General features: G+C 33.8%; 3 protein-coding genes across 3 annotated transcripts; all 3 read left to right on the top strand.

The window, feature by feature from the left end:
* Positions 1-343: 343 nt before the first annotated feature.
* On the top strand, positions 344-2,629 carry LOC113521935 (calphotin-like). The gene is made up of 5 exons (XM_026907611.3): positions 344-535; positions 615-776; positions 1,269-1,430; positions 1,798-2,034; positions 2,343-2,629. The coding sequence occupies exons 1-5, from the start codon at positions 356-358 to the stop codon at positions 2,559-2,561; spliced, it is 960 nt and encodes a 319-aa protein (XP_026763412.2). The 5' UTR covers positions 344-355; the 3' UTR covers positions 2,562-2,629.
* Positions 2,630-8,997: 6,368 nt separating this feature from the next.
* Positions 8,998-10,945, top strand: LOC113521899 (uncharacterized). The gene is made up of 2 exons (XM_052899842.1): positions 8,998-9,045; positions 10,468-10,945. Exons 1-2 carry the CDS (start codon positions 9,013-9,015, stop codon positions 10,825-10,827), a joined length of 393 nt encoding a protein of 130 aa, XP_052755802.1. The 5' UTR covers positions 8,998-9,012; the 3' UTR covers positions 10,828-10,945.
* A 3,544-nt stretch (positions 10,946-14,489) lies between these two features.
* LOC113521705 (magnetosome-associated protein MamJ-like) lies at positions 14,490-16,128 on the top strand. The gene is made up of 2 exons (XM_026907335.3): positions 14,490-14,626; positions 15,274-16,128. The coding sequence occupies exon 2, from the start codon at positions 15,283-15,285 to the stop codon at positions 15,937-15,939; it is 657 nt and encodes a 218-aa protein (XP_026763136.2). The 5' UTR covers positions 14,490-14,626; positions 15,274-15,282; the 3' UTR covers positions 15,940-16,128.
* The last annotated feature ends 9,000 nt before the right edge of the window (positions 16,129-25,128 follow it).

Here is a 25,128-nt window from a genome sequence, read left to right as displayed (position 1 = left end):
TCTCACTGGTAACCTGTCAGCATATACCAATATTACAGGCGGAAGTTACCATTCCATTTTTATAATTTTAAAGATTCATTAAGTTTCTTATATGAGTATATAAACAAATATTCAAATATACTTAGAAACTTTAACATTTATGCTATTACCCCCTTCTTTATAAAGACGTTATACCTCTCATTTAGCTATTTAAGTGTTTAGTCCTTTTATTTTACGCTAATTTCTCAATTGGAAAGACAATAACAAAACACTTCAATAGTTAAAATAGGTTTTTAGGAGATTTTAGTTTTTATGAATAAGGGAGTTAGAGTATATTTTACGATATATATTGATTATTTATCAGAAAGGCTGAGTCATGAAATTCCTGGCTGTATTCGTTGCTGTGCTAGCGGTGGCTGCTGGTACCCGCCACAGATGGACTGTAAGCGAGCTGTCCGAGGCTATCCAGAACCCAATCACTAGCCCATCTCTGTTGCCCGCTCTGAAACATGGACTGAACGCTTACATGGAAGCTATCTTCTCCGGTTTGGATTACGTAAGTACATTGACTATATTTGTCTAGCCTGGCATAAAATAGTGATACCAGTATATTAAATATATAATTGTTGTTATAGGAATACATTTACATCAGCACTGCCGCGGTTGATCTATCCACTTGGACTCTTCAAGACCTGTCCAGTGCTTTGGAGAATCCCGAGACTGATCCCACTCTCATACCTTACCTCGAAGAAGCTATTAATGCTTTGATGCAAGACATATTTGCCGGATCTGCCCAGGTATATAAAATTGATATATTCCCTTCACAGAGTTCTCAAACTATTGATACGAATTAACCCGACATAGGCGTATTTAAGATTAATATAGAAACGGAAGAGGAGGAGGGGGGTTCTGGTCCCAAAAAAAAAGACCCATATATAGTCTTTGCATGTCGTATCTGAACGCTCGGTCAACATCATGGGGTGGGCGCCAGATAATTCCAGGGTAGGTACGGCCTACGCCTCCTCTCCCTCTTTAAATACGCTATTTAAATTCAAATCGTCTTTTTTCAAATAGACTTGTTTACAAGCACTTTTTTATCGTCACTTTTTTATGAATGCAGGGTTCGGAAAGTTGTTATCTGCTGAGAAGAGTTCACAAAAAACTCAACAGTTACTCTTTTAAATCTCTGTTAACATTATGTGTATTTATTTAAATATATGTTGTCTATGTAACCCGAATAAAGTTTTGTTTCCATGTCATAATACTTATTACTTAGTATTTTATTTCAGCCTAGTACTTCTGTCGTCATCCCCGCTAGAGACCTCTCTTACTGGAGATTGAATGAGTTGTACGAAGCTCTGTTGAGCTCAGAAACCAGCACCGACTTGGCGCCTTACCTGATTAACGGTCTTAACATTCTGTCAGCAGCCGGCGCAGCTGGTAAAGAAGTGGTACGTAGTTCATTAGTGGTATTTTTATTTTGTGGGATATTTATTTATTTGTTAAACAAAAGAAATAGATGACATGAGTACATTGGACCCCGCACTAGGCGAACCTGTATCGTAGGAGTCCATAAGGGATAATCGCTTTTTAACGATTGGCTTAATTCTCAATGTTCAGTAATATAAAATAGTTAAGTTTCATTGTTTATATAATAATAAACCTTAACATAATTCCTTTTAGCATGCTAGAATTTATAAAATTAAATTTATTATACGTTTAAGAAATAAGACTATTTCTTCATAATGTTTACCTCAATTACTGACAATTTGGTTTACTCAAAATTTTCTCACTGAAAATATTTTTTTTCTTATATAGGACGCTGTCGTTTTGGCTATTCCTTTGGACCTCCTGCCCTCCGTTGAGGTTGCCGTTCACCCCGAAGCTATCGTCGACCCCGAGCCTCAGCCAATAGTCCCTGAACCTCAGCCGATACTCCCCGAACCTGTGCCAGTTCCAATTCCTGAGCCAACACCGGAAACCCCTGCTGCCCCCGTCGCCCCCTCCAACAGCCCACTTGTTCAAATCATCTTGAACATCAACCAAGAGAACCAGGTAAGAATTATATTTTTTTTATTGTAGATTTTAGTCCCGTTATGTTTTGAAACAAAATGAATAAGTCATTCAATCCTAGATTCAGAATATAATATCGGACAGGAACAATGAATACAAACTGTGTTTATGTTGTGATTATATCAGATCTCAATGAAAACTTGAAACACTGAGAAACTAAGGAAAGTTCCTATAGTATAGGTATCTAATATGATATTTTCTTTATCTATTACACACATGGATTTTTAATTTGGCTCTATGTATACATTTAGAAATCCATTTATCATCATCATAATTTATTTTTCCTGCAGGCGTCTGTCGACGTGCCCGCCTCTAACCCCGTTGTCGAGCGCCCCGTGCCCGAAATCACCGTTGAGCCAGTCCACATCATCGACAGGCCCATCCCTGAGGCCACCCTCAACCCCGTCGACGTGATCTCGCCCCCTATCCCCCTCCCTGAGTACAACCCCATTGATGTCATTGCTGTTGTGCCCAACCCTGCAGGCAACGCTGTAGGACCCATCGTTTAAATTGGAAATTTGTTACAGCACATAACTAACTTAATGTCTATTGAAATAAAGAACTGAGTATTATATAATTTTTTAATTTATTTCCACAAATTATATCAAAAAGAGTTTGCATGGCAGGTTATGCCTATAATCGCAACACCAGGCTTAAGAGGGTCGAATGGTGGTTATTAAAAATATTAAAAAAAAATAATATAAAGTTCAGTGCAGATCAAAAGAGTAGTAGGAAAAAATTCTTTATTGTTTGATATTAAATACAACTGAATTTTGGTTGTACTTGAAGTTGTGTAACGGCTCTTATAGCCACACGAAGGTAACGGTAGCTTAGTAAAGTCCCCGCGACATTTAATGCAATCGATAACTTCTTTACCAACACTTTGTTGATCAAAACCTGGAAATGGTGGACATTATCAAGTGTTGATTTGTATGAAGTGGTAGTAGACTGTTCCGTTATCGCCTGCACAATAACTAAACATGTAAAAAAAACAATGTGGAGTGTATTATACACTCACTATATTACAGTTGATGATGCCGAACTAGTGTCTGCAGGCAGTCTACAGGGGGAGGGGAAGGATTGTTAGTAATGTGGATTATAAGTCCCACTATTAGCTATACCCTATCAGGTCGACCTCCATATGGTCTCCCCTGGAAACCATCGTGACGAATGGACCTGGCATTCATCACGACGAACTGACCTGCCTTTTCATTCTCATCTGTCATCCCTCACTGGTGCCCCGCCAACGTATACTGATAGCGCAGGTGGGTTCACCATTCCGTGTATTAAAACGAAGCAGCATTAAAACGAAAAATTAAAAGGTATAATGTAAACAATTTTACTATGCATGATACATGTTAATTATGGGTGTTGAACGGTGCTGATCTGTTTCAGTGGGTATACGCTACTTTTCGTGCCTGACACGGTCTTATTACGGTCAAACAATATAGTGGGTATAGAGCTTTTAGAAAATGGATTTTCAATTTATTCAGTTTTACATTTGACTTTTAAATTGTTAAAAATATTCAGTGATAATGGATTAATATTTTTTTTATACTATTTAGAATGGTAAACAAGCTGACGGCCCACCTGATGGAAAGTGGTAATCGTCGCCTATAGACAGGAGCAGTACCATGGACATAACAGAGTATACTGTTTCGCCCATGATACTCCCCATGCGTTGCAATTCCTGAGGACTCAGGTGTTATTCCTCTGTACCCTGTAAATTCATGCCATATCCCACCCTTCAAACCGAAACACAGCCATTCAAACAGAACTGCTTTACGGTTGAAACACGAATGGGACAGAGGAACCCAAGCAAACGACTTTTGTACAAAGTCTCCTTCTGGTAAAATATTATTAATCTGAGTTAGAAACAGTAACCAACTCGCTCTATATAAGTTAGGCACTTGGCATATCAATAGTTGCGTTCAACATAACTGTAACAGTTGACAATTGCCTCTGACTTTACTATTAGGTCCTCATCATCATATCAGCAATTCACATAGGCCTCCCCCATTTGGGAGTTTGTCAGTAGTTGCCACGCTTGACATGCGGGTTAGCAATAGCAGTTAGGCTTTGGTGATGTTTTAAGAGGGATGCTGCTGTTCATCTCTCGACTATTCAGATTCCTTAGTCGCCTCTTATGACGTCCACGAGAAAGAAAGGGGAGCTCTGTTATTAGGTATTATAGTCGTAAACAATTTTTAAAGATTACCGACCAATAGACTGAAATGTAAAAGTCAAAAATAGTATTATAAGATAGATAGATAGATAATTTATTTGCATTACTTACAGCACATAAATTACAACATACATATACAAAAAAAAAAGCGAGATGACATAAATATTAAAAAAAAAAATACATAAAGCTAAATACAATTTTCGTTTCTGAGTGTGCCATAGCAATACAAAATGGTCACAACTCAGTTTATAAGACACAGATTTTATGGTATGTTACTCTTACAGTAAATATTCAACTAAAGTTTTATCTTTGGGATGGTCACACAAATATTTCATAAAGATAACAAAAATATTCCAAAAACCATCAGTTTAATGCTAGAATATAAAATTCCATGTGTCATCTATAAACAAATGCATAAATATACCCTAATGCATATAGGTACGATATGTATATAAAATATTAAGTACATACTATTATATTTACATGACATATGTCTACTCATTTGTCCACGGCACACCTGATGCGTTATCATTTTAAAAATATAAGTATTACAGTAATATAACTAAGCGATTAGATTAGCTATATTGTGTTCAATAATTCAATATATATATATATATATATATATATATATATATATATATATATATATATATATATATATATATATATATATATATATATATATATAAATGTATTAGTTAAGGTTTACTTTAGTTTAGGAAATACAGGGTAAATCCGTTTAATTAAATAAAATTATCAAAATCGGTAAAAAATACCGAAGATAGTGTATAAACGCATCATGGCGTGATGTCTTGGATTTACAGGGTACAGAGGAATAACATCTGAGTCCTCAAGAATGGCAACGCATGGGGGGTATCATGGGCGAAACAGTATACTCTATTATGTCCATGGTACTGTTCATGTCTATAGGCGACGGTTACCACTTTCCATCAGGTGGGCTGCCAACTTGTTTGCCATTTTAAGTTGTATAAAAAAATATACAAAAAAATTGTGAGAAACTTCTCCTTTTTGAAGTCGGTTAATGATCGAAACACAAACATCTTCAAAGTATCTATTAGTAATTAATTATTGCAATACTTATTTTAGTTGAAAACTCAAATTCAAGCGTATTTATTTGTTTTAATAACGTACTGTAGATGGCTGATAATACCTTTTTATGTTTGTCATACTAATACCAGTAAATATTAAATACTCATTTCCTTAAAGCGATTTATTCTAGAAATATGATGTTTCAACCAATACATAGAATATTTGAGAAACCAGCCAGATTATTACATATTCACTAATCTTACTTCCTACTATTATTATAAACGTGGAACTTTGTCTTTGTCAATCACGCTTAATTGGCTAAAGGGGTTTCAATGAAAATTGCTACATATATGGACCATTTACTAGATTAAGATTTTTGGGACAGGGAACCAGTGCTGTTTAAATAAGGTTTATTAGGTTAGATCATGCGAGTTTGAGTTATTAAAAATGATGAGATGTACTTTCATGTGTTGCCCTTCATGATAAATTGAAAGAATTCTACTGATATTACCAGAGGGAGATTTTGTACAAAAGTCGTTTGCTTGGGCACCTCTGTGTCCTATTCGTGTTTCTACCGTAAAGCAGTTGTGTTTGCATGGCTATGTTTTGGTTTGAAGGGTGAATTTACAGGGTATAGAAGCATAACACCTTAGTAGTCCTTAGGAATAGCAATACATATATTCTGTTATGTCTCTCATATCTATAGGTGATGATTACCACTTTCCATCAGGTGGGCCGTCAGCTTGTTTGTCATTCTAAGTAAAAAAAATTATAATCGTTCAGTCAATATCATTTTGAAAGCCTTTATATGGAACTATTAAGGCTTGGACCTTAATACTACTAGTTATTTTCCATGAAGTCGCCATCCCTCGTTCTCAAGAGAATTCAGAGAAATTCTTTTATAGTAAATGTATGCATACCGTATGGAGTGTACCAAATTTCAGCTTGGTAAGTCAATGTAAATGTAAGGATTTCCTCGTTATCAGGAATTCCAAGAAAAGTTTCTGATTTGTTGTACATATGGGACCAAATAAATACAAATTGCACGTGACCAAATACTGTTTTTTTTTGCAAATTTAATGTAATACGGCGCATTCGCTGTATCGCATTAAAACTGCAAAAAACTGCATTGTACACATAATGATGTCTACTATTTTATCGTTTTATAAACATTTATCTATATATACATATGAATTTTGACAAATTGATAGATTATGTGATGCAATTGTTATCTTTTTCATCCGACTTGAAAAAAGGAGGAAGTTGTGGTATTATTTTCTATATTTGTTAACTCATAACTCGGTCAATTATAAATCGATTTGGAAAATTCTTTTTTTATCTGAAAAATATTTTTTTACTTTCAGATTACTTGCTTAGAAATTTTTATATTAAAATAATTAGATTAAAAAAAAATGTTTTTATTAAGATCAAAGTTGGTTTTTTGTGGAATGGTGTGTGTGTGTGTGTGGTGTTTCCACTTCTAGAATAAAGCGTTTTGAAAGTTGTAAAGAAAATTAGTTTTAGACATAATCAATATCAATATGTAATAGACATTATGATTTCGTAATCATCATTACTTGATGCATGCTTGGGAGAATATGTCACGCCGGTAAGCTATGCCAGAGACTATCATCTATAACGACGTCAACGATAGGTTTTCCAAACTCCATAAAGGAGGGTTAGGTAAGGGCCTCGGAACAGACCTCTTTACCCCCGCCTTCAACTCCAGGGACGACTACCTCCGGTGTTCTCTCATCTTGTTAGGGTGAGGCGTGGTCTACTTTAAGTATAACGAGGGCAGTCTAAAAACTCTTGATGTCAGAGGGCGCTCCTCTCATAAAAGAAATGAATGGTTAGACATTGTAGCTTATACAGTCACGCGTATGTTTTTTTCTTATAGGTAAATATGGAATGATAATTCCGCTTTCGCTATCGGTATACACTGATAACCTTATCAATATATACCGATAGATAATAATGGTATCCACAACTGAGAGGTAATTGGTAAGGATGAAAATAGGTCAGTTAACCTATCCTAACAAATTTCAAATAAATTAGTTAAGACGGTTGCCAGAGGAAACTGCATGAGGTCGACCTGATAGGGTATATTGCTAAAATTGGGGCTGTTACACTCCATTATTAATAATCCTAATAAATAATAAATATTTAATGTTTTTGTGGATGGTAAATGATTCATTTCACAATTTTTTTTTAATGTGAAAGGAAAAACATATAATGTTGCTTTCCGGTAAAAACTTTGTTTAGGATTTTCTTACCGTTACTTTAAAAATTTACCTTTTTGTAAAAAAATTCAAGTCGAATAATTTTTAGTATGAAGTATGAACGAAGCCTGTCTAAAAAAAAAAACGTACGTACGTAATGCACACGTTTGGCACATTATTACAAAACTACATTTCATGACGATTCTAAAATGTACACTCTGTATGTATGTATTCTAAAATACACTGTATGTATATAGTAAAAACATACCCACTAAATTATCTCTGAGTCACCAAAAGTTAACCTCAAGTTATCTACTTCGAGGTGAGGTCATGCGAATTTTTCACTATAAAATGTTTATTTTGATGTATTTATCGTCAACTGACAAGCCCAACGCCATATCTCGAGTGGTTGAACGTGATTTATATAGAGGTATGGTGGGTCGATACATCACAGTCTTAGTTTGCTTAGTTCACAACCTGACGTCGAAGTTCGACGGATTTATCAACAAACTGTAACAAGTAAGCCTCGCTTTTGCAGCCGGAAGCATCTTCAAAGGAGGAGCTTCTCAATTTATTGCACTTTATGTAAACGTTATGTGATATCTTACGGAATTATGAAACGATAAGGTACACTTCCATATTCGTCTTATATTAAGTTTTTTGTGAACGGAGACTTTTTTTTGGGAAAATAGATTTTAAATTATGGCAATATAACTAAGTGTAATATAATATAAGATCATGCAGACATCTGAATTTTTATAGTTCAAGTGGCTAAGCAGATTTCAATGTTTTATATATTGCTAAATATAATTAGTTGATTAGTTAAATATTTTTATAGAAACTATTTATACATATGTGAGAGTTTCTTAAAAAAATATATTTTAGAGTTATATGATGTAATATGATATAAGTATTTATGTTTGTCGGAACTGTCTAGATATTTGAATTCATTGTTGCAATAACTAAATATCTAGAATGATAATTTTTTTAAGTCATGAAACTAATTTCTAAAAGATCCACTAGGGTTTCTTTATTTATAAATCTATGAGACATTTCTTTGACGAGATATGAGATATAAAAGCCGTAATAATATGTTGCAGTAATATTCCTTGATAGCGCAAAACAAGTTTAGGAAGAAAATACTATTATTATAGGTCATTATTAAAGAATAGTAACCCGTTCCGGCTTCGTATGGATTTTTTTAATAAAATCCACATACTTTGCTAATAATATGGCCTTCTATAGGTCAAAGAATTTTCAAAAGTAGTTTGATATGCGTTTTTAATAAATCCTTTAAAAACTAAAATATTAATTCTTTCCTCATTGTAAGTTTAGAAGATACTACAACTATAAGATATATAGAAGATACGATACTTAATTTATGAAAACGAGTCATGTAATAGATTATTAATAGATTAAGAATAGTGTCTGTGGTTTCAGATTATCACTAGTCCAAATCATAGACTTAGTATAACGTACTACCAAATCAAATTCCAAATAGATATGGATTCTCATTTCAGAGATAATAAATTCAAGGTAATTTCTTTAAATTATGCAATTAAATCGTAGAAAGAGAATGCTAGGTACCATTCTTAATCTATGGTTTTAGTCTTTTATTACTTAGTTAGCCACTATATTATTTTAAACATTCTCGTATGTGAATATTTCTCAAATTTAATAATTTGTCATTTTCCAAAACATTGCTATATCTATTAAGCATATCACATGGCCAATAACCATTTAATACATGTTATCATAGTAATAAATTAGCTAATCCAGTTAATTGTACAATATGACATATATATAATAGCAACAATAAACGTAATCAATAATAACATTGATAATGATATTGATCATAAATTTGTAGGCACAGTCAGCGTCAGTAATTGCGTTGCAGAAATTGAATACTCCTTATAAAGTTCTTTGCATAATAATTTAATACTGGAATAAAATAAAATATGTATTTTTTTTTATACCACGAAGGTGGCAATCAAGTACAGCGTGTCTGATGATAAACAATTACTGTAGCCTATGGACGCCTGCAACACTAGTGGTGTCACGTGCGTGTTGACATTGTTGAACATAAGCCTCTCCTTTGGGGGGGTTTGCCAGTAGTTGCCACGCTTGATAGGCTTTAGAAAGTTTTTAAAATGGACATTGTTGACCATCCCTCGCCCTCCCTTAGTCGACTCTTACGACACCCACGGGAAAGGAAGGGGTGGCTTATTCTATGCTGGGACCACACGGTCAATTCTATTGCTTCCTAATTATATCTGTGTTCCTAAAAACATATAAAATATCTAGGTTTTTAAGTGAAATGGAGTGGTAATCCCGTGTTATTAGTATATCAGTGAAGGATAAATGATAGGTGAAGATGAAATCAGGTAGGTTTATTATTGACATTTAAATGAACTAATCCGGAATTCGTTACTAAAAGCATAAATCAATGAGTTAAAAAAATACCAATCGAAAGATAAATCCCATAGAGATTAAAAACCAAGGCCTCAAAGCCGCTTTGCTTCACAAGCAGTTCAGCATAAAAGTATTCAAAATATGAAAGAGATAGCCATAAGAATGCCTGTTGTACTTTATAAGCGTAATATAATATACGAGTACATTTGTATTATTCTTTAAGTGGTACAATATATAAATAAATTTCTGTCCTGCATACTTATCAGCTTTTTAAATTTTATAATAGGTCCCCAGGTCAATTTGTCCGTCTTGATGGATTTATCGGGTAAATTCGTTTAGTAGACGTCTTATAATTCTTTGATATGGAAAAACCATGGATTTTAACGACTTCCATAACAATAGAGTTCTAAAATTGTCTACTTTTGTTTCTTTCTGTGTGTATTTCAAACATATTTTTGCCAATTCTAAACTAAACTACACTTATTTTTTGCCTAGCAAAACTTACCTATTTACTTATATTTATATAAATATTTATTCTATTCATAGAGAACAACAATGACTTCAGTACCCACCGTGACTATGGATGAGCTATCAAGAGCTGTACAGGACACCACCATCAGTCTCAACGCCAAGAGGGTTCTAGAAGGCATACTCAATGACTTCATGGACCTGCAATTCGGGAAGGAAACACCTTATACAACTGGAAAAACGGTTATCCCATCAGGATCTACCATCGAGGATGTAAACATTAGTGCTACTGATTCATCAATAGATAAGAAATTCCGAGATATCTTTGTAAAAATTTCAAATACACACAATAGTGGAGACTTAACTCCGCAATCCCCTAACAAAGGTTGGGATCCAAAGTTAACACCTGTACTTGTGTTTGTCACTGCTAACAATTAGTTTGTAAGAATCTAGAAGTTTTGGTGTTTTGTTGATGTGTTATTTATATTTGTGATCAATAAGTCCTTATTAATACTATCTGTATTTTTAAATAAAACATTTAATGTAGTTTTAATAATATCTTTATTTCTCTTATAACCAGTCATTATCAAGATCATTTTCCATATGTTCTCTATTCTGATACTAGTCTTTTTCCACTTGATCTTAGACTTGGTCCGTGTTACCCTAATATATTGATTGATCTACTGTATTACTTTTGAAATAAATTCCATTAGATTGATGTTAGAGTTGTGACATTTACATTCTCGAATTACAACACTAGCGGCATAATGGCATCATATTGCGTTACCATTAAAGGAACTAAAACGTTATTGGGTTAATATTGTAATTGGCTTATTCGATACTCTTGTCTTATCTTGATAGACGCACACTAGTGTAACTTGTCAATGTTAATGATTGTTAATGATTTTAATCTAATTTGTAATTGTTGCGTTTCAAGATTCCGGCAAGCTTGTCCTTGGCAATAGATAGGGTTGAAACTCATTTGAAATAGAAACTGTCCCGAAATTTTATACTGTAAAGGTGGCAAACAAGCATATAGTCCATTTGATGGTAAATGGTAAACGGTTATTGTAGCTTGAGACCTTGCCACACTAGGGCACATATAATAGAATATACTAGGGTTTATACGATATATATTTACGTAGTAGTAGTTTTTTTTATTATTTAAATTTATGTTTTTAGAATTGTTTTTATTTCTAGAAAACGATTTCGATAATGAATTTTTTCCAAATATTTATATAGACATCTCAACGTAGAATATAATTTAAATCATTTTCGTACAAATTTCGATGATTTTTTGACAATAGACAGATTGTTTCCGTATTGGATCTGTATGAATATTATCACGAATGCGAAAGCACAAAAACATTTTTAATGACACAAACTCTTAGATTATTTTATATTTATAAACACATACGTATATACATGTAATAAAATCTCTTAATGAAATTGTGTACTGTCAGAAATTTATGCCACTACTTTTAGGAATTCTTATATCTCCCGGCAAAGTTGTTAAAATTATTGTACATTTAATTTTATCGTGGTTTGTACAAATGACTCGACTTTTATGGCTGTGATAACTTCAAGGACAATTAGGACATGTAGTCTGTACCTACACATATAGAAGAATCAATACATCTACGTACGCATTACGTAATAAAACTACTGCATACTAAATGATATGTACTGATAGACGATAGGTATTTTATATATGTTGATAAACATAAGCACTTTTCGTTTAACCTTTTTGTATTTAAGGTTGGCGTAGTGTTTTTTTTCCTACACCCTTATATGTATTAAAAGGCTCATATATTAACTATTCATATAAATAAATGAATATACAAAGCAAAAAGTTCGAATAAAATAAAGTAAATAAAAATTAAAAGGACATATTAAGTTAATAAATGAAAGATGAACAAATGAAATAAGTTTTAATTCATACATATATACTCATGATTGTAATCTCTTATGGGGTAGTTAGTGATATTCGACGTTTTTTAATGGATATTAATTGAATGGTATGTATTTGTGCTAATAGTATATGGCGACGGGATATCATTGAGGGATGATAGGCGAAGATCAAAGCAGGTCAGTTGACCCATCATAAGGGAATTGTACGAAGGTTGGCTTGGTACATTCTTAGTATAGGGGCCGCTAGTCCCCGTTATTAACAATCTCTTCGCTCTCCTAGGTACTAGATAACTGTTCCTGTTGTGATAAATATAATAATCAAGATAGTTACATTTTCACCCTTTACCACATGAGATTGGTAGGGGTTCTGTCAGAGTTAAAAAAAATGGGACTGTTATTATTACTAAATTGTATAAATTTCCATCATCATCATCATATCTCGGAGGTATTGCCAGTAGTTGCCATACTTGGCAGGCGGATTGGCAATCACAGTTAGGCTTTACAGATCTTTTAAGATGGATGCTGTCCATCACTCGCCGTCCCTTAGTCGTTTTTACGACACTCACGGGGAAGGAAGACGCGGCTTATTCTATGGCGAGACCGCACAGTATGAACTTTAGTCCTACTTAAACGTAATCCAATACGATAGAGGTTGGACTAAAGTGCACTAAGCGTTAGGTGATATGAGGTATTATTTATTCTCATTTTATCATGACATGACACTGATTATAATTTTTAATCGACTTAATAATGAAGGAGGTTCCTTATTCACCCAGTGATAAATAAAACAAAAAGTTGACTGCCTTTTTGTATATATTATACAAAATTTATTTCAATATTGAGCAGATTTTGATTTGTTTTTTTCAAGATTGGATTACTTGATTGGTTTTATGGAACAAAATGTAAAATTTATTACATACTATGTAGCTATATTCCACGGTCCTATCCATACAAACTGTTAACTGTCCACTGCTGAACATAGGTTTCCCATAACATAGATTGGGTTGCCACTAGTGCCATCGTTTGACAGTCGAGTTGGTAACCACAGTTAGGCTTTGGTGATATTTTAGTATCGACAATGTTGCACATCCCTCGACCATATTTGTAATGATAAATGGATGGACAAATGTTTGTTACTCTTTCACACAAAAATTACTAAACGGATTTATAAGAAATTCGATACTAAATATTTATTTTATTTTTATTTTTATACAACTTAAAATGGCAAACAAGCTGGCGGCCCACCTAAAGAAAAGTGGTAACCGTCGCCTATAGATATGGGCAGTACCATGGACATAACATAGTATACTGTTGCGCCCATGATACCCCCATGCGTTGCCATTCCTGAGGACTCAGATGTTATTCCTCTGTACCCTGTAAATTCACGCCATATCCCACCCTTCGAACCGAAACACAGCCATGCAAACACAACTTCTTTACGGTTGAAACACGAATAGGACAGAGGTACCCAAGCAAACGACTTTTGTACAAAGTCTCCTTCTGGTAAATGGTACATGGGTTGGTTTTAACACATAGGATATTTTACATAGGTACTGATACACGAGCGGAACTACGAGGTATAACTAGTCAGTATATAAATTATTTATGTTCTATGTTATGATACTTGTATAATCTATTTGACCAAATTACCTTCAAATCTGTTTAGTAGTTTTTGCGTGTAAGAATAACAAATATTCACCCATCAGGGGGGAAAGGGATTGTTAGTAATGCGGATTATCAGTCCCATTGCTAACAATATACCCTTACAGGTCGATCTCCCCGTGGTCCCCCCTGGAAACCATCGTGCTGAATTCTAAGTGTATTTATCACGATGGGCTAACTGGCTTGTCTTTTCATCCTCACCTATCACATCCCTCACTGGTTCTCCGCCAGCGTATACCGTTAGCGCAGGCGGGGTTACCATTTCATTATCATTCATAAAAAAAATATTCACCCATCGTCACAAACCTTCGTATTTATAATAGAAAAGTCTTTTTGTCATTATCATCATGTAGACAATAAAATAATAAGTACAATACTGCGACAGTTGCGACTACAGGGCAATCAAATTAGGTATCAGTCTACACCTTTTGATAAAATTTTGATACAATAATATTTTATTATTAAAATTAAGGAAGATAATTGCTCTGTTATAATGTAATATAATTTATTACTTATAAATTATATACTTCCAATGTTTATTAATTTTATGAATTAACTAAATCCCACAATCTAATCTTTATGGCTTTGATGTCTTTCGCAATAATTTAACTCAAGTTATTTTATTTCTTCGACATATGCTATTAAACTTTCGTGGACAACGCAGGTGAGTTAAGGATTTTTATTTATTTTATTGTGTTGCTGGTAAACAATCAAACGTAACTAGGTATACTTCTTTGATAAAGTGTTTAAATGTGAAATTATTATAATTATCTAATTATATATTTTTTAAATATTTTGTGTACAAAATTGTTATTACTTTTTGGCACCTTAAAGAATTAACCTATTGTAATGAAAGCTGGCTTTAAACTTTTAACGTTGTATATATTTTTTAAACGATATGGAATAGCAAACAAGCTGATAGCTCACCTGATGTAAAGTGCTAACTATCGTCGTTGTTTGTAAACATTAACAGTCCATGTAGTCCTTCATGCGTTGCCATTTCTGAGGACTATCATTAATGATGATATGCCTCCATAGCCTGTAATTTCACTGCTATTCCTTTATAGTATATAAAAAAAAACTATGTCCAAGCGAAGTAGCAGATAACCATTAGTATTAGCATAAAGGATAAACACAACCAAAATACTCTTTTGGTTTCATTATGTGATGTTTAAAAGACGACACTAGCACTTGTTAGTGTTCAAAACGACACAATGAATATTCTGTCGCGGCTATTTCTTTCTTTGAAACGCATAATTAATAAATTATATTCTGAGAGATTCAGAAATAGATAAATTTTTTTTTGTTCAGCATACAACCATGAAGGTGTTCGTACTTGCTCTCCTCGCGGTGACAGCGTTTGCTGCCCCTATCGACCAGGATGTGGCCGAACCTGTCGAGCTTATTGTAAATGGAGTACCGGAAGGCGAGCCTTTGGAAATTGGTGACATTGTTGGTATCAAACTTAAGGAACATGTAAACCAAGAATTGGTATCTTCAACTGACTTGCTTTACCCATTAACCGCTGAAGGACTCGCTGAAGCTGCTGCCGCTGAACCTCAACCTGTAGACCCTGTTCAGATCGTTGACGAGGCAGATCCTGTTCAAGTTGTCGAGCCTGAACCTGAATCTGTACCTCCTCCGATTGTTCTACCTGAGCCTGTTCTTCCTGAAGAGAACCCTTCATCTATAGCAGTGCACCCAGTACTTGTGATTCCCGACCATATTCTCAACCCCATTGATCTTGATCCTTTGCCCATCGCTCCCCCTGAACCCGAAGTTGTGGAAACACCTGTAGAAGTCCTTCCAGTGCCCGCACCTCAAGTTCCCGATGGTGAAATTTACAACGATGGTCTCGTGCAAGTTACCCTGAACGCTCCTGAAGAATCCGGAGTATTAGCCACCCTCCAATCCTGGTTAAGCTTGGCAATTAACTACTTCAGCAACGGCGTTCAAACTACCCAACAAATTTTTTAAACTGTAAAATGAATTTAAATAACTACATGTGTATTAATTTTAATTGTACATGTAATATGCGCTGTATATAAAAGAAACTACGAAGTTCAAAGTAAACATAAATTGCTCAGATATTTTTGTTTTTCCTTTTTTATTTTTAATAATGAATTTAAGATTTTAAAAAAGTCATTAAAGTCATTTTTAAAAGCTCTTTGTAGTTTTTCTTCCATCTAGTAGTCTTCATACTGTGTCATGGTATCTACGAGTACGATAGAACTTTTTTTGTCAGTTAACTAAATGTAATATAGTTCTGAATCTACAGTAAATTTTTAATTTTGTATATACCTAAAACTCCTAGATTGCAAGATCTTAATAATTGTTTTTATAAAATACTAGCAATCCGCCCGGCTTTATACGTGTAAATTAATAAATTAATTGATATATTGTATTAATTTAATAGCAAAATTTATAATACTTTGGGTTATTACAATTTTCGTAAGGATTTCAATTTTTTTTTAAATAAAATATAGCCTGATAATGAAGGGTTCTGAAGGTAAATAAATGTTCTAAATCCGTTGAGTAGTTTTTGAGTTTATTAAATAATTTAATAAATAAATAATCAAATCCTTTCTCTTTATAATATTAGTATAAATATAGATTAATAAATAAACTATTGAAATATTCCCTTTTTCCATAAAAAAAGTTATGTGTCTCCTTTTTTATCTACTTTTAGTTATATTTTAGCTATGTATAATACAACAAATTTATTGTCTATTTATCGACTGGCTTCAGAAAGGAGGAGGTGTTTCATTTGGGTTGTATTTTTTTATGTTTGTTGCTTCATAACTTCGTCAGTTCTAAAGCGATTTGAAAAATTCTTTTTTCATTTGAAAGAATTATTTACAGATTGGTTCAATAGAAATTATATAACAATTGGTTGAGTAGTTTAGTTTTTAAATCAATATAACTGCTTCTGACACAACTGAAGTCAGTTTTATTTGTGCGACACAATCTTTAGCTATTGTATGGTTATAAGTATTTCCACAGGCATGATTTCAAAGTAGATAGTGTTAATTTTGACAATAGTTGTTCGTATAAGTGACCGTGATCAAAATGATGAATTCCGAAGTATGACAAATGGAATCTAAATAAATTGGTCTATTAATATGACTGTCTGTCTGTCGCATAATTACATAGTGCAATAATATAGTCAGAAATTGCGTCTTCTACTCTTCTACTACTTTTTCGTCATACTCTACCTTTAACAATGCGTCAGTCTTTTTTAAAATAGGTGTTTTAAACTAATGCAAAATTGTTATGGTAATTGTATTTCCTTTGGAATAATTTATAATATAAATTAAGGAAATTTGGAATTTTTCTGTTACATTATGAGGATAAATAATTATTTTATATTCCATTATATTTAATACATATAAATGTATATATATGATTACGTTCCACTTATTTGTTAGATTTCAAGATATCAATTGCGCTATTTGTCAGATTCAAGATATGAACTTTTCGTTGTGTTTGTATTTGAAGAACTCTAAGAATTATAAAAAATATTTTTCGCTTGGGCGATAAGGACATTAATCAAATTCAAGCGGGCTTGGTTACAGAAACAGAAAATTAATGAATAATCGTATATGTATATTGCATTTATTTTTTTGAGGTCAATATTTTTTTGTAACACAGGAGACAAACGAGCATGGGGCTCACCTGATGGTAATTGACTATGGTCGCCTGTTATATATTCTGTAATTAATGGACAAGGGCAGGAAGAGAGTGACAGAGACGAAGATACTTTTGCAGCCGTACCTTTTGTGACGTGAGTCGTAACGTTTACACGTAACAGATGCAAATAACTATTTGAAGTGCTCTATAATAAACAGTAACTATTTGAGAACTCTGTCGAAATAGATTTTGGCACGTTCTCAAACAAGTTGGGGCAACTCCGGTTACTTACGTTGTTAGTACAGACTTTGCTTAGAGCCGAAACTTAGCCACTTCGCTTTGACAACTTGAAACTATTAACGTGTTATTTTTTAAGGAAATCTGAAAAATAATAAATGTAATGTTATATAAAAATATTTCCTGTTTAATAATAAATTATGTATTACTATATAAATGTTTACAATATGTCAAGTCAAATAGGTATGTGTCTACCTTAATGACACATTAAAATCCCATTACTAGGTAAAGGTCTCCCTGCATTAAAGGAGGGTTTTCTTTTATTATTATCGTTGGACAAGCGGCTTGATATAGTTTTATTACCATATACTTATTGCTATTACAATTTAGATTTTTTACGCATATATATCTACAGAATGCCTATAGTGTGATTTGTGCAAAGATTTACATCATAACTGTGTTCAAGTTTACGTCAAAAATTTATATCATAAATTTATTGAATTAAACTAGTGTGAGCCACTTTAACTCTTTTTTTTTTATACAACTTAGAATGACAAACAACTGACAGCCCACCTGATGGAAAGTGGTAACCGTCGTCTATAGACATGAGCAGTACCATGGACATAACAGAGTATACTGTTTCGCCCATGATACCCCCCATGCATTGCCATTCCTGAGGACTCGGTGTTATTCCTCCGTACCCAGTAAATTCACACCATATCCCACCCTTCAAACCGAAACACAGCCATGCAAACACAACTGCTTTACGGTTGAAACACGAATGGGACAGAGGTACCCAAGCAATCGACTTTTGTACAAAGTCTCCCACTCTTTGACTCTTCTTATGACTTCCTAGGGATAAATAACATTTGTGACGTAATACTGTCTCCATCCCTACATGGAGAATAATTATTATGTTCAGACAAAGAGTAATGCTGTAATAGGAGATTTTATTTGTTGCGATTTAATCGAGCGTTTTTCATTTTGACACCATGACATAAAATTTTTCTTCATATTTTTTTGTGCTCCTAAAATTTTTTTGGTCTCAAAAATTAGTCTAACTTTATTTTACCTTCCATCAGAATGTTTTCATTTTAAATACTATCCTATTAGAAAATATAACGCGAGTATCTACTTGAATAATTGATGTATCTATTCTGAATAGGTAATCAACTAGCTGCCAGCGATTTTGTCTGCGTGTTTCAGATGTATCGATTGATCAGTATAAAAAGCAGCTTACATGAAGGACATATGTTTGATACTAAATACTATGTATATATGAGATCCCGTAACGATCAGTTGAGCTGATAAGGTACCAGAAATAAAGAAAACCTAAACTGATAATCATAATCATTCATACTACAAATTTCCATATTTAATAATATTATAAACTAATTTCTCTAAAATCTGTATTTTGCGTTCTTAGGAAAATATATATGTAATATATTAATATTCAGGATATGGTCAAATTACATTTAACTAAATCTGTCCAGTCGTTTAAGTGTATATATGTATCAAACATCTGAACATACCGACATTTTTCATATTTTCAAATTTATTTATTTTATAGAACTAATAATTTACCGTATGGTCCCGATATAGAATGAACGACGCCTTCCTTTAAAGTGGTTGTCGTAAGGGGCAACTAACTTAATGGTCGGAGGATGGGTAGCAGCGTCCTTCTTAAATATCACCAAAGCCTAACTGTAGTTGCTAACCGACTTGCTAAGTGTGGCAACTACTGGCAAAACCTTCCTTTATGGGAGAGGCCTGTGCTCAGCAGTGAACAGTTAACGGCTGAGATCTTAGTATTGATAATATTTTTTTAACAATCTATTCATCTTTAGTTTACTTTCATAATTAAGTATAATATCTGTAAAGATTAGTCGTGGATTTATCATCCCATAAAAAGATTTATTACCAGTAGCCTAAGACTTACTCGTGGTGGTCGCTTTATAGCCATGCACCTGTTGCATTTTAAATGCCTCATGATCACTATCTGTCGTTAGGGGCGACTAAGTTGTTGCTATCGGAGTGAAGTATCTTTCGCTTAAATTGTTATATTCATTTTAAAGTATTTTGTTATGTTCCTATTATTATTATAAATGTAAAAGATTGTAAAGATATGGAAGTATTTAGATGTTTGTCAGTCAACCACGTTAAAACGCATGAACTTTAAAGGAAAGGGATTGTTAGTAATGGGGATTAAATTACATATGTGTACTTAGAGGGGGACAATTTGGGTTGAGCCTACAGAATAATCTAGTGTTTATCTCAGAATATGGAGCAAAACTTACAGTTATATGTAAAGACAGGTCGGAGAGTGCATATGCACCAATTTTAAGAAGCCAGGGTCAGGAAAATAATCTTAAATATACCGGTGCTAATAATCCCATTATTTAAACCCCTATCAGGTTACCTTTCACGCGGTCCTTCCTGGAAAGCAACTTAGTTAATTTATGGTGAACTCATTAACATTACAAAGGGTCAACTGCTCTGAAGTTCTCTTCACCTGTCATCGCTTACTACTAGTACTCGGTCTCTACAAAAAACCGACTTAAAAAAAATGAAACAAATACCAAAAAACTTACAAATAAATAAACTGATTAATCATAATTATATCAGTCGTTGCCTAGCATAGGCCTTCCCTATAGACTGCTGTAAGGAACGGGCCTGAGAAACCTGCATTCACTGACTTCGTGTAATGCATTTGAGGTCGTGATTTCATCTAGTGGTGGGTTGTCCTACACTACGTTTGTCTGTATGGGGTCGTTACTCGTAAGTAACGTAAGAAAAAGAAGATATAAATTAATTATCTATTAATAATCTTATTACCTATAAATTTTAAACAAAATTTGATTATATATCCTATTTACTGATCAATTTGATTCGGTGCCAAGCACAAAGAGAACAAGAATAATAATACCTACGATGATATATATAGTTTAAATTAATATCGAAACATAATTGTAATGTAATACTTAAATATTTTTGTTAATGGTCAAAGATAAATCACCTGTGTGACGCGGTGATTGGTTGGTGATTCCGTGTTTTGCAAGAGACACGGAAAATACAGTAAGTGCTTTAAATTATTCTCAATTTCGTGTATAATATATTATAGTATATGTAATATATGTGTAAGTATATTTGTTATTTATATATATTTATTCGTTTATATATGTAATTTTAGTACGTATGTATATCAATAATTACTAGTACTGCATTCGAGTATTCTGACACTTCCCTATGGTTGACTGGGAGAGAATGCTTTTAGCATTAAGTCTGCCATGTACACATATTTGTATACTAATGAATAAAAATAAAAATAAATAAAATACCATATCACATCACATTACCCCTAACTGTCCACTGTTGAACATAGGCCTCCCCCTTAAGTTGGTTTTGCCAATAGTCGCCATGTTAAGCAGGCGGATTAGCAACCATAGTTAGGCTTTGGTGATGTTTTGAACAAGGACCCTTTCGTTGACCATTAAGTTCTCTTAATCGCCTCTTATGATACCCATGGGAATAGGAAGAGAGGCTCATTCTATGTGGTCTGGCTACACGGCACAGAAATAATCCTAACTCTAAATTTCCAAATACAATAGTAGTTCGTGATTTCCCATAGACAAGTACTCTGTGGAAAGTGAGGAACCGCTCGGACTTCATGTATTAATAACTGAATGTGTTTTCAGCTAAGCACTTGAGATTGATTTATTAATACGGGCCTACGAGTCGGCTCTCTGGTATATAAACTTCAGAAGTGTCCATAACACCCACGTCGAATACAAATATGATGCGGGCCTGATACAACATGCGACGGGAAGTGATATTCGTCTCTATTATGTTGTGTCTTTAAATAAATTTATATAATCTAGTTATTTTAATACAATTATTATGTTTAATTTTACTACCATTACTATGTGTGTGATTGCCAACACTCGAAGATTGACCATCACTATTTGATGGTCCATTTGTGGCGTATCTTCGAGTGTTGGCCGTCACACACATACTAATGGTAGCGGAGTTAAACAAAATAATTCTAATTAAATAACCAGTGATATGGACTTCCGCATGATAACACCTAGTTCAGTAAAACAAATTTATATAGGCAAGGTTATTAATGTTTATGAGGTGTTCTATATTCATATTTAGTATAAAAATGTACATTAGTAGGTAAATAATAAATATATATTTTTAAATAACAGTATATTCGTATTTATTATCTTATATCTACCTACTTACCAGAGGGAGACTTTGTACAAAAGTCGATTGCTTGAGTACCTCTGTCCTATTCGTGTTTCAACCGTGAAGCAGTTGTGTTTGCATGGCTGTGTTTCGGTTCGAAGGGTGGGATATGGCGTGAATTTACTGGGTACAGAGGAATAACATCTGAATCCTCCGGAATGGCAACGCATGGGGGGTATCATGGGCGAAACATCTGTTATGTCCATGGTACTGCTCATGTCTATAGGCGACGGTTATCACTTTCCATCAGGTGGGCCGTCAGCTTGTTTGCTATTCTAAGTTGTATAAAAAAAATATCTTAACTAATATTCTGTTGAAGTGAGTTTGTTAAATATTTCTTGACTTTATTTTTTGAAAAATATGTTATAAATTATTGTGAAATAAATGTTTGGATATTTGTTGATCAAACACACTTAAACAGTGAATTTAATAGGAATTACGTGTACAGTTTTTTCTTTTTTTTTATAATGGATAATAATGGAATAGTAACCTTGCCTGCGCTATTCGTATACGCTGGCCGGGCATAGGTGAGGATGGAAAGACAGGTCCGTTAGCTCATCGTGATGAATATGCCTGGAATTCAGTACGATGGTTTCCAGGGGGGACCACGTCGAGGTCGACCTGTCAAGGCATACTACTAGCAATTGGACTGCTAGTTGGCATTACTAGTAGTCTCTCCCCTGTAGGTGTATAGATTAACACATAGGATACTATTCGCTTTATACAAACACGCGGGTTTTAGCACTCCAAATTATTTCTTTTTAAAGGCATAGCCCAGCATAGTGCCAAGGAAAAAGCGCAAACAGCTTACCGTACATCGCCAGTGGTGGTTTTTAATACGTTTTTTTAAGAATCACAAACAAAGCACGGAGCGGCACGCACGGGTTGTCACGCGAGCAGTTAACACGCCACTTGTGGTCGATTAGACCGCAGTGGCCGGTCGATCGACCTATGAACCTGCTCCCATATGGTATTATTACACTATCATAATAACCTTAATCTATCTAAATAAGACAAAGTCGGGTCAGTAACACCATTTATAACTTCAGAACGGCTCGACAAATTTTGATGATCTATGATTTGTTGAATTCGTCTTACTATGTATATAGTGGTAACCGTCGCCTTTATGTCTATAGGCGACGATTACCACTTTACATCAGGTGGGCAGTCTGCTTGTTGCCATTCTAAGTTGTATAAAAAAAAACTATTAAAATAACTGTCAAGGCTTGGATATTTGTTTTATTCTACACACAGGGTCCAAAACTTTTATTTGTTCTTGTTTTTCTTTTGTTATTGTTGTTTTTTTAAATATTTTTTTGCTTACCTATTGTTTTGAGCATGTTTGTATATATTTTTTTAATGGGTGATAATGGAATGGTAACCCCGTCTGCGCTATCGAGATACGCTGGTGGGGCACCAGGTGAGGATGAAGAGGCAGGTCAGTTAGCCCATTGAGACGAATTCCACTAGAGTTAATCACGACGGTTTCTAGGGGGAACCGCGTGAAGGTCGCCCTGATAGGGCGTATTGTTAGCAGTGGGTCAATTAGATCCTATTACTATTAATATTAATTTATGATGTTGATGGACCTGGCAAGGTGTTGAGGGGCTAATTAAAACTTAGCGTTTCTGCTTCTGCAGGAGCTTTAAGCTGAATTGGCATCCTTTTTCAAATGTATAAATGTAAACTTTTTTTTTATTTTTTTTAATGTTGTTATTACTTACAGTCTAAGTGTACGTAAGTGTCGTGGACTATTGAAATAAATTTTTATTCATTCATTCATCCAAAATATAGGAAAGAGACACGTAAAAAATACAGAAAAAAAAATATTAATCTGTTAGGCGGTACAAAGTTGTCGGGTCAGCTAGTAATATTATAAATGTGAAAGCGCGTTTGTTTGTTACCTACTAAGTACTTTCATAGTATATACTATGAAATTTGGTATACATTTACTGTATGAGATGGAGAAGGACATAGGGTAACTTTTATCGCAGTATCGCGATTGAAGACGCGGGTAAAAGCTAATATTCTCATAAATTCATGTATACAAGGTGAAGTTCAGTTATTAGAATTTTTTAAAAAGTATTCTATGCGTGTATTTGAGTATATTTTTATTAAAGAAACACGGGATGATAAATGACAATAAATACTAAAACGGTGCGTCCAACTTCTTAGTTAGTATTGGAGGCTTAAAACTTTTGTCGTTTTTGTTATAATTAAAAAAAAATGAAACAAACTCTTAAAAGGATGTTTATAATTATGATTTTACTCTGTATTTAATAAGTCAGCTGATACCGGCATAGAATGGGCCACCTTTTCTGTTCCTGTAGGTGGTGTAAAAGGCGACTAAGGGAATTTAATGGACGAGTGATAGACAGTAGCACCCTTTTTAAAACATCACTAAAGGCCACCACATCACTAACTACGATTGCCAAGCCGCTTGCTAAACGTGCCAACCACTGGCTCAATTCCCTTTATTACAGGGACAGGCTTATGTTCTGCAATGAACAGTTAACGGCTGATTTTTTTTTATGCAACTTCAAATATAATTATTATTAATTGCCTGGCTAAAATGTGTAAGAGTACAACCTTTATAAACTATACCATTGTAATAATTATCTAAAAAGGGTGTATTAAGGTTTCTTTTAGGTCGGCAACGCGCACGTGATATCTCTAGTGTTGCAGGCGTCCATAGGTTACAGTAACCGTTTAAAATCAGACTGGCTGCACGTTTGTTTGCCACCTTTGTGATATAAAAAAAAATATAAATTAATAAATAAGATTATCTAGTACATCATAGAGTATAATATATTGCATACTATGTCGACCCTAATTAACCGAAAGGGAGTTGATAATAGCACAGTTTAAAGAACAGTCGGTTGTCCAACGCCTTTGGTACGGCCCTAGCATTTATATGATAATTAGGCACCCATTAATCTGTCTAGACATATCCGTTGAAGGCTGGTAGGAGAAATGGCTTTAGACCGTGATGACAGTATATGATAGACTTGTAATTTATAATTTAGGACATAAATATAAAGTTTTTGTTAT

This window comes from Galleria mellonella, unplaced genomic scaffold (genome assembly GCF_026898425.1).
Source record: "Galleria mellonella isolate WM207_F2 unplaced genomic scaffold, CSIRO_AGI_GalMel_v1 utg63, whole genome shotgun sequence".
Taxonomy (NCBI): Eukaryota; Metazoa; Arthropoda; class Insecta; order Lepidoptera; family Pyralidae; genus Galleria; species Galleria mellonella.
This window is presented reverse-complemented; position numbering and strand designations above follow the sequence as displayed.

Excerpts from the sequence above, each read along its gene's own strand:
- LOC113521935 (XM_026907611.3), top strand. The coding sequence starts at position 356 with ATGAAATTCCTGGCTGTATTCGTTGCTGTGCTAGCGGTGGCTGCTGGT. Across the intron at positions 777-1,268 it reads TATTTGCCGGATCTGCCCAG|CCTAGTACTTCTGTCGTCAT; the intron begins GTATATAAAATT and ends ATTTTATTTCAG. Across the intron at positions 2,035-2,342 it reads ACATCAACCAAGAGAACCAG|GCGTCTGTCGACGTGCCCGC; the intron begins GTAAGAATTATA and ends TTTTTCCTGCAG.
- LOC113521899 (XM_052899842.1), top strand. The coding sequence starts at position 9,013 with ATGGATTCTCATTTCAGAGATAATAAATTCAAG. Across the intron at positions 9,046-10,467 it reads TCAGAGATAATAAATTCAAG|AGAACAACAATGACTTCAGT; the intron begins GTAATTTCTTTA and ends TTCTATTCATAG.
- LOC113521705 (XM_026907335.3), top strand. The coding sequence starts at position 15,283 with ATGAAGGTGTTCGTACTTGCTCTCCTCGCGGTGACAGCGTTTGCTGCC.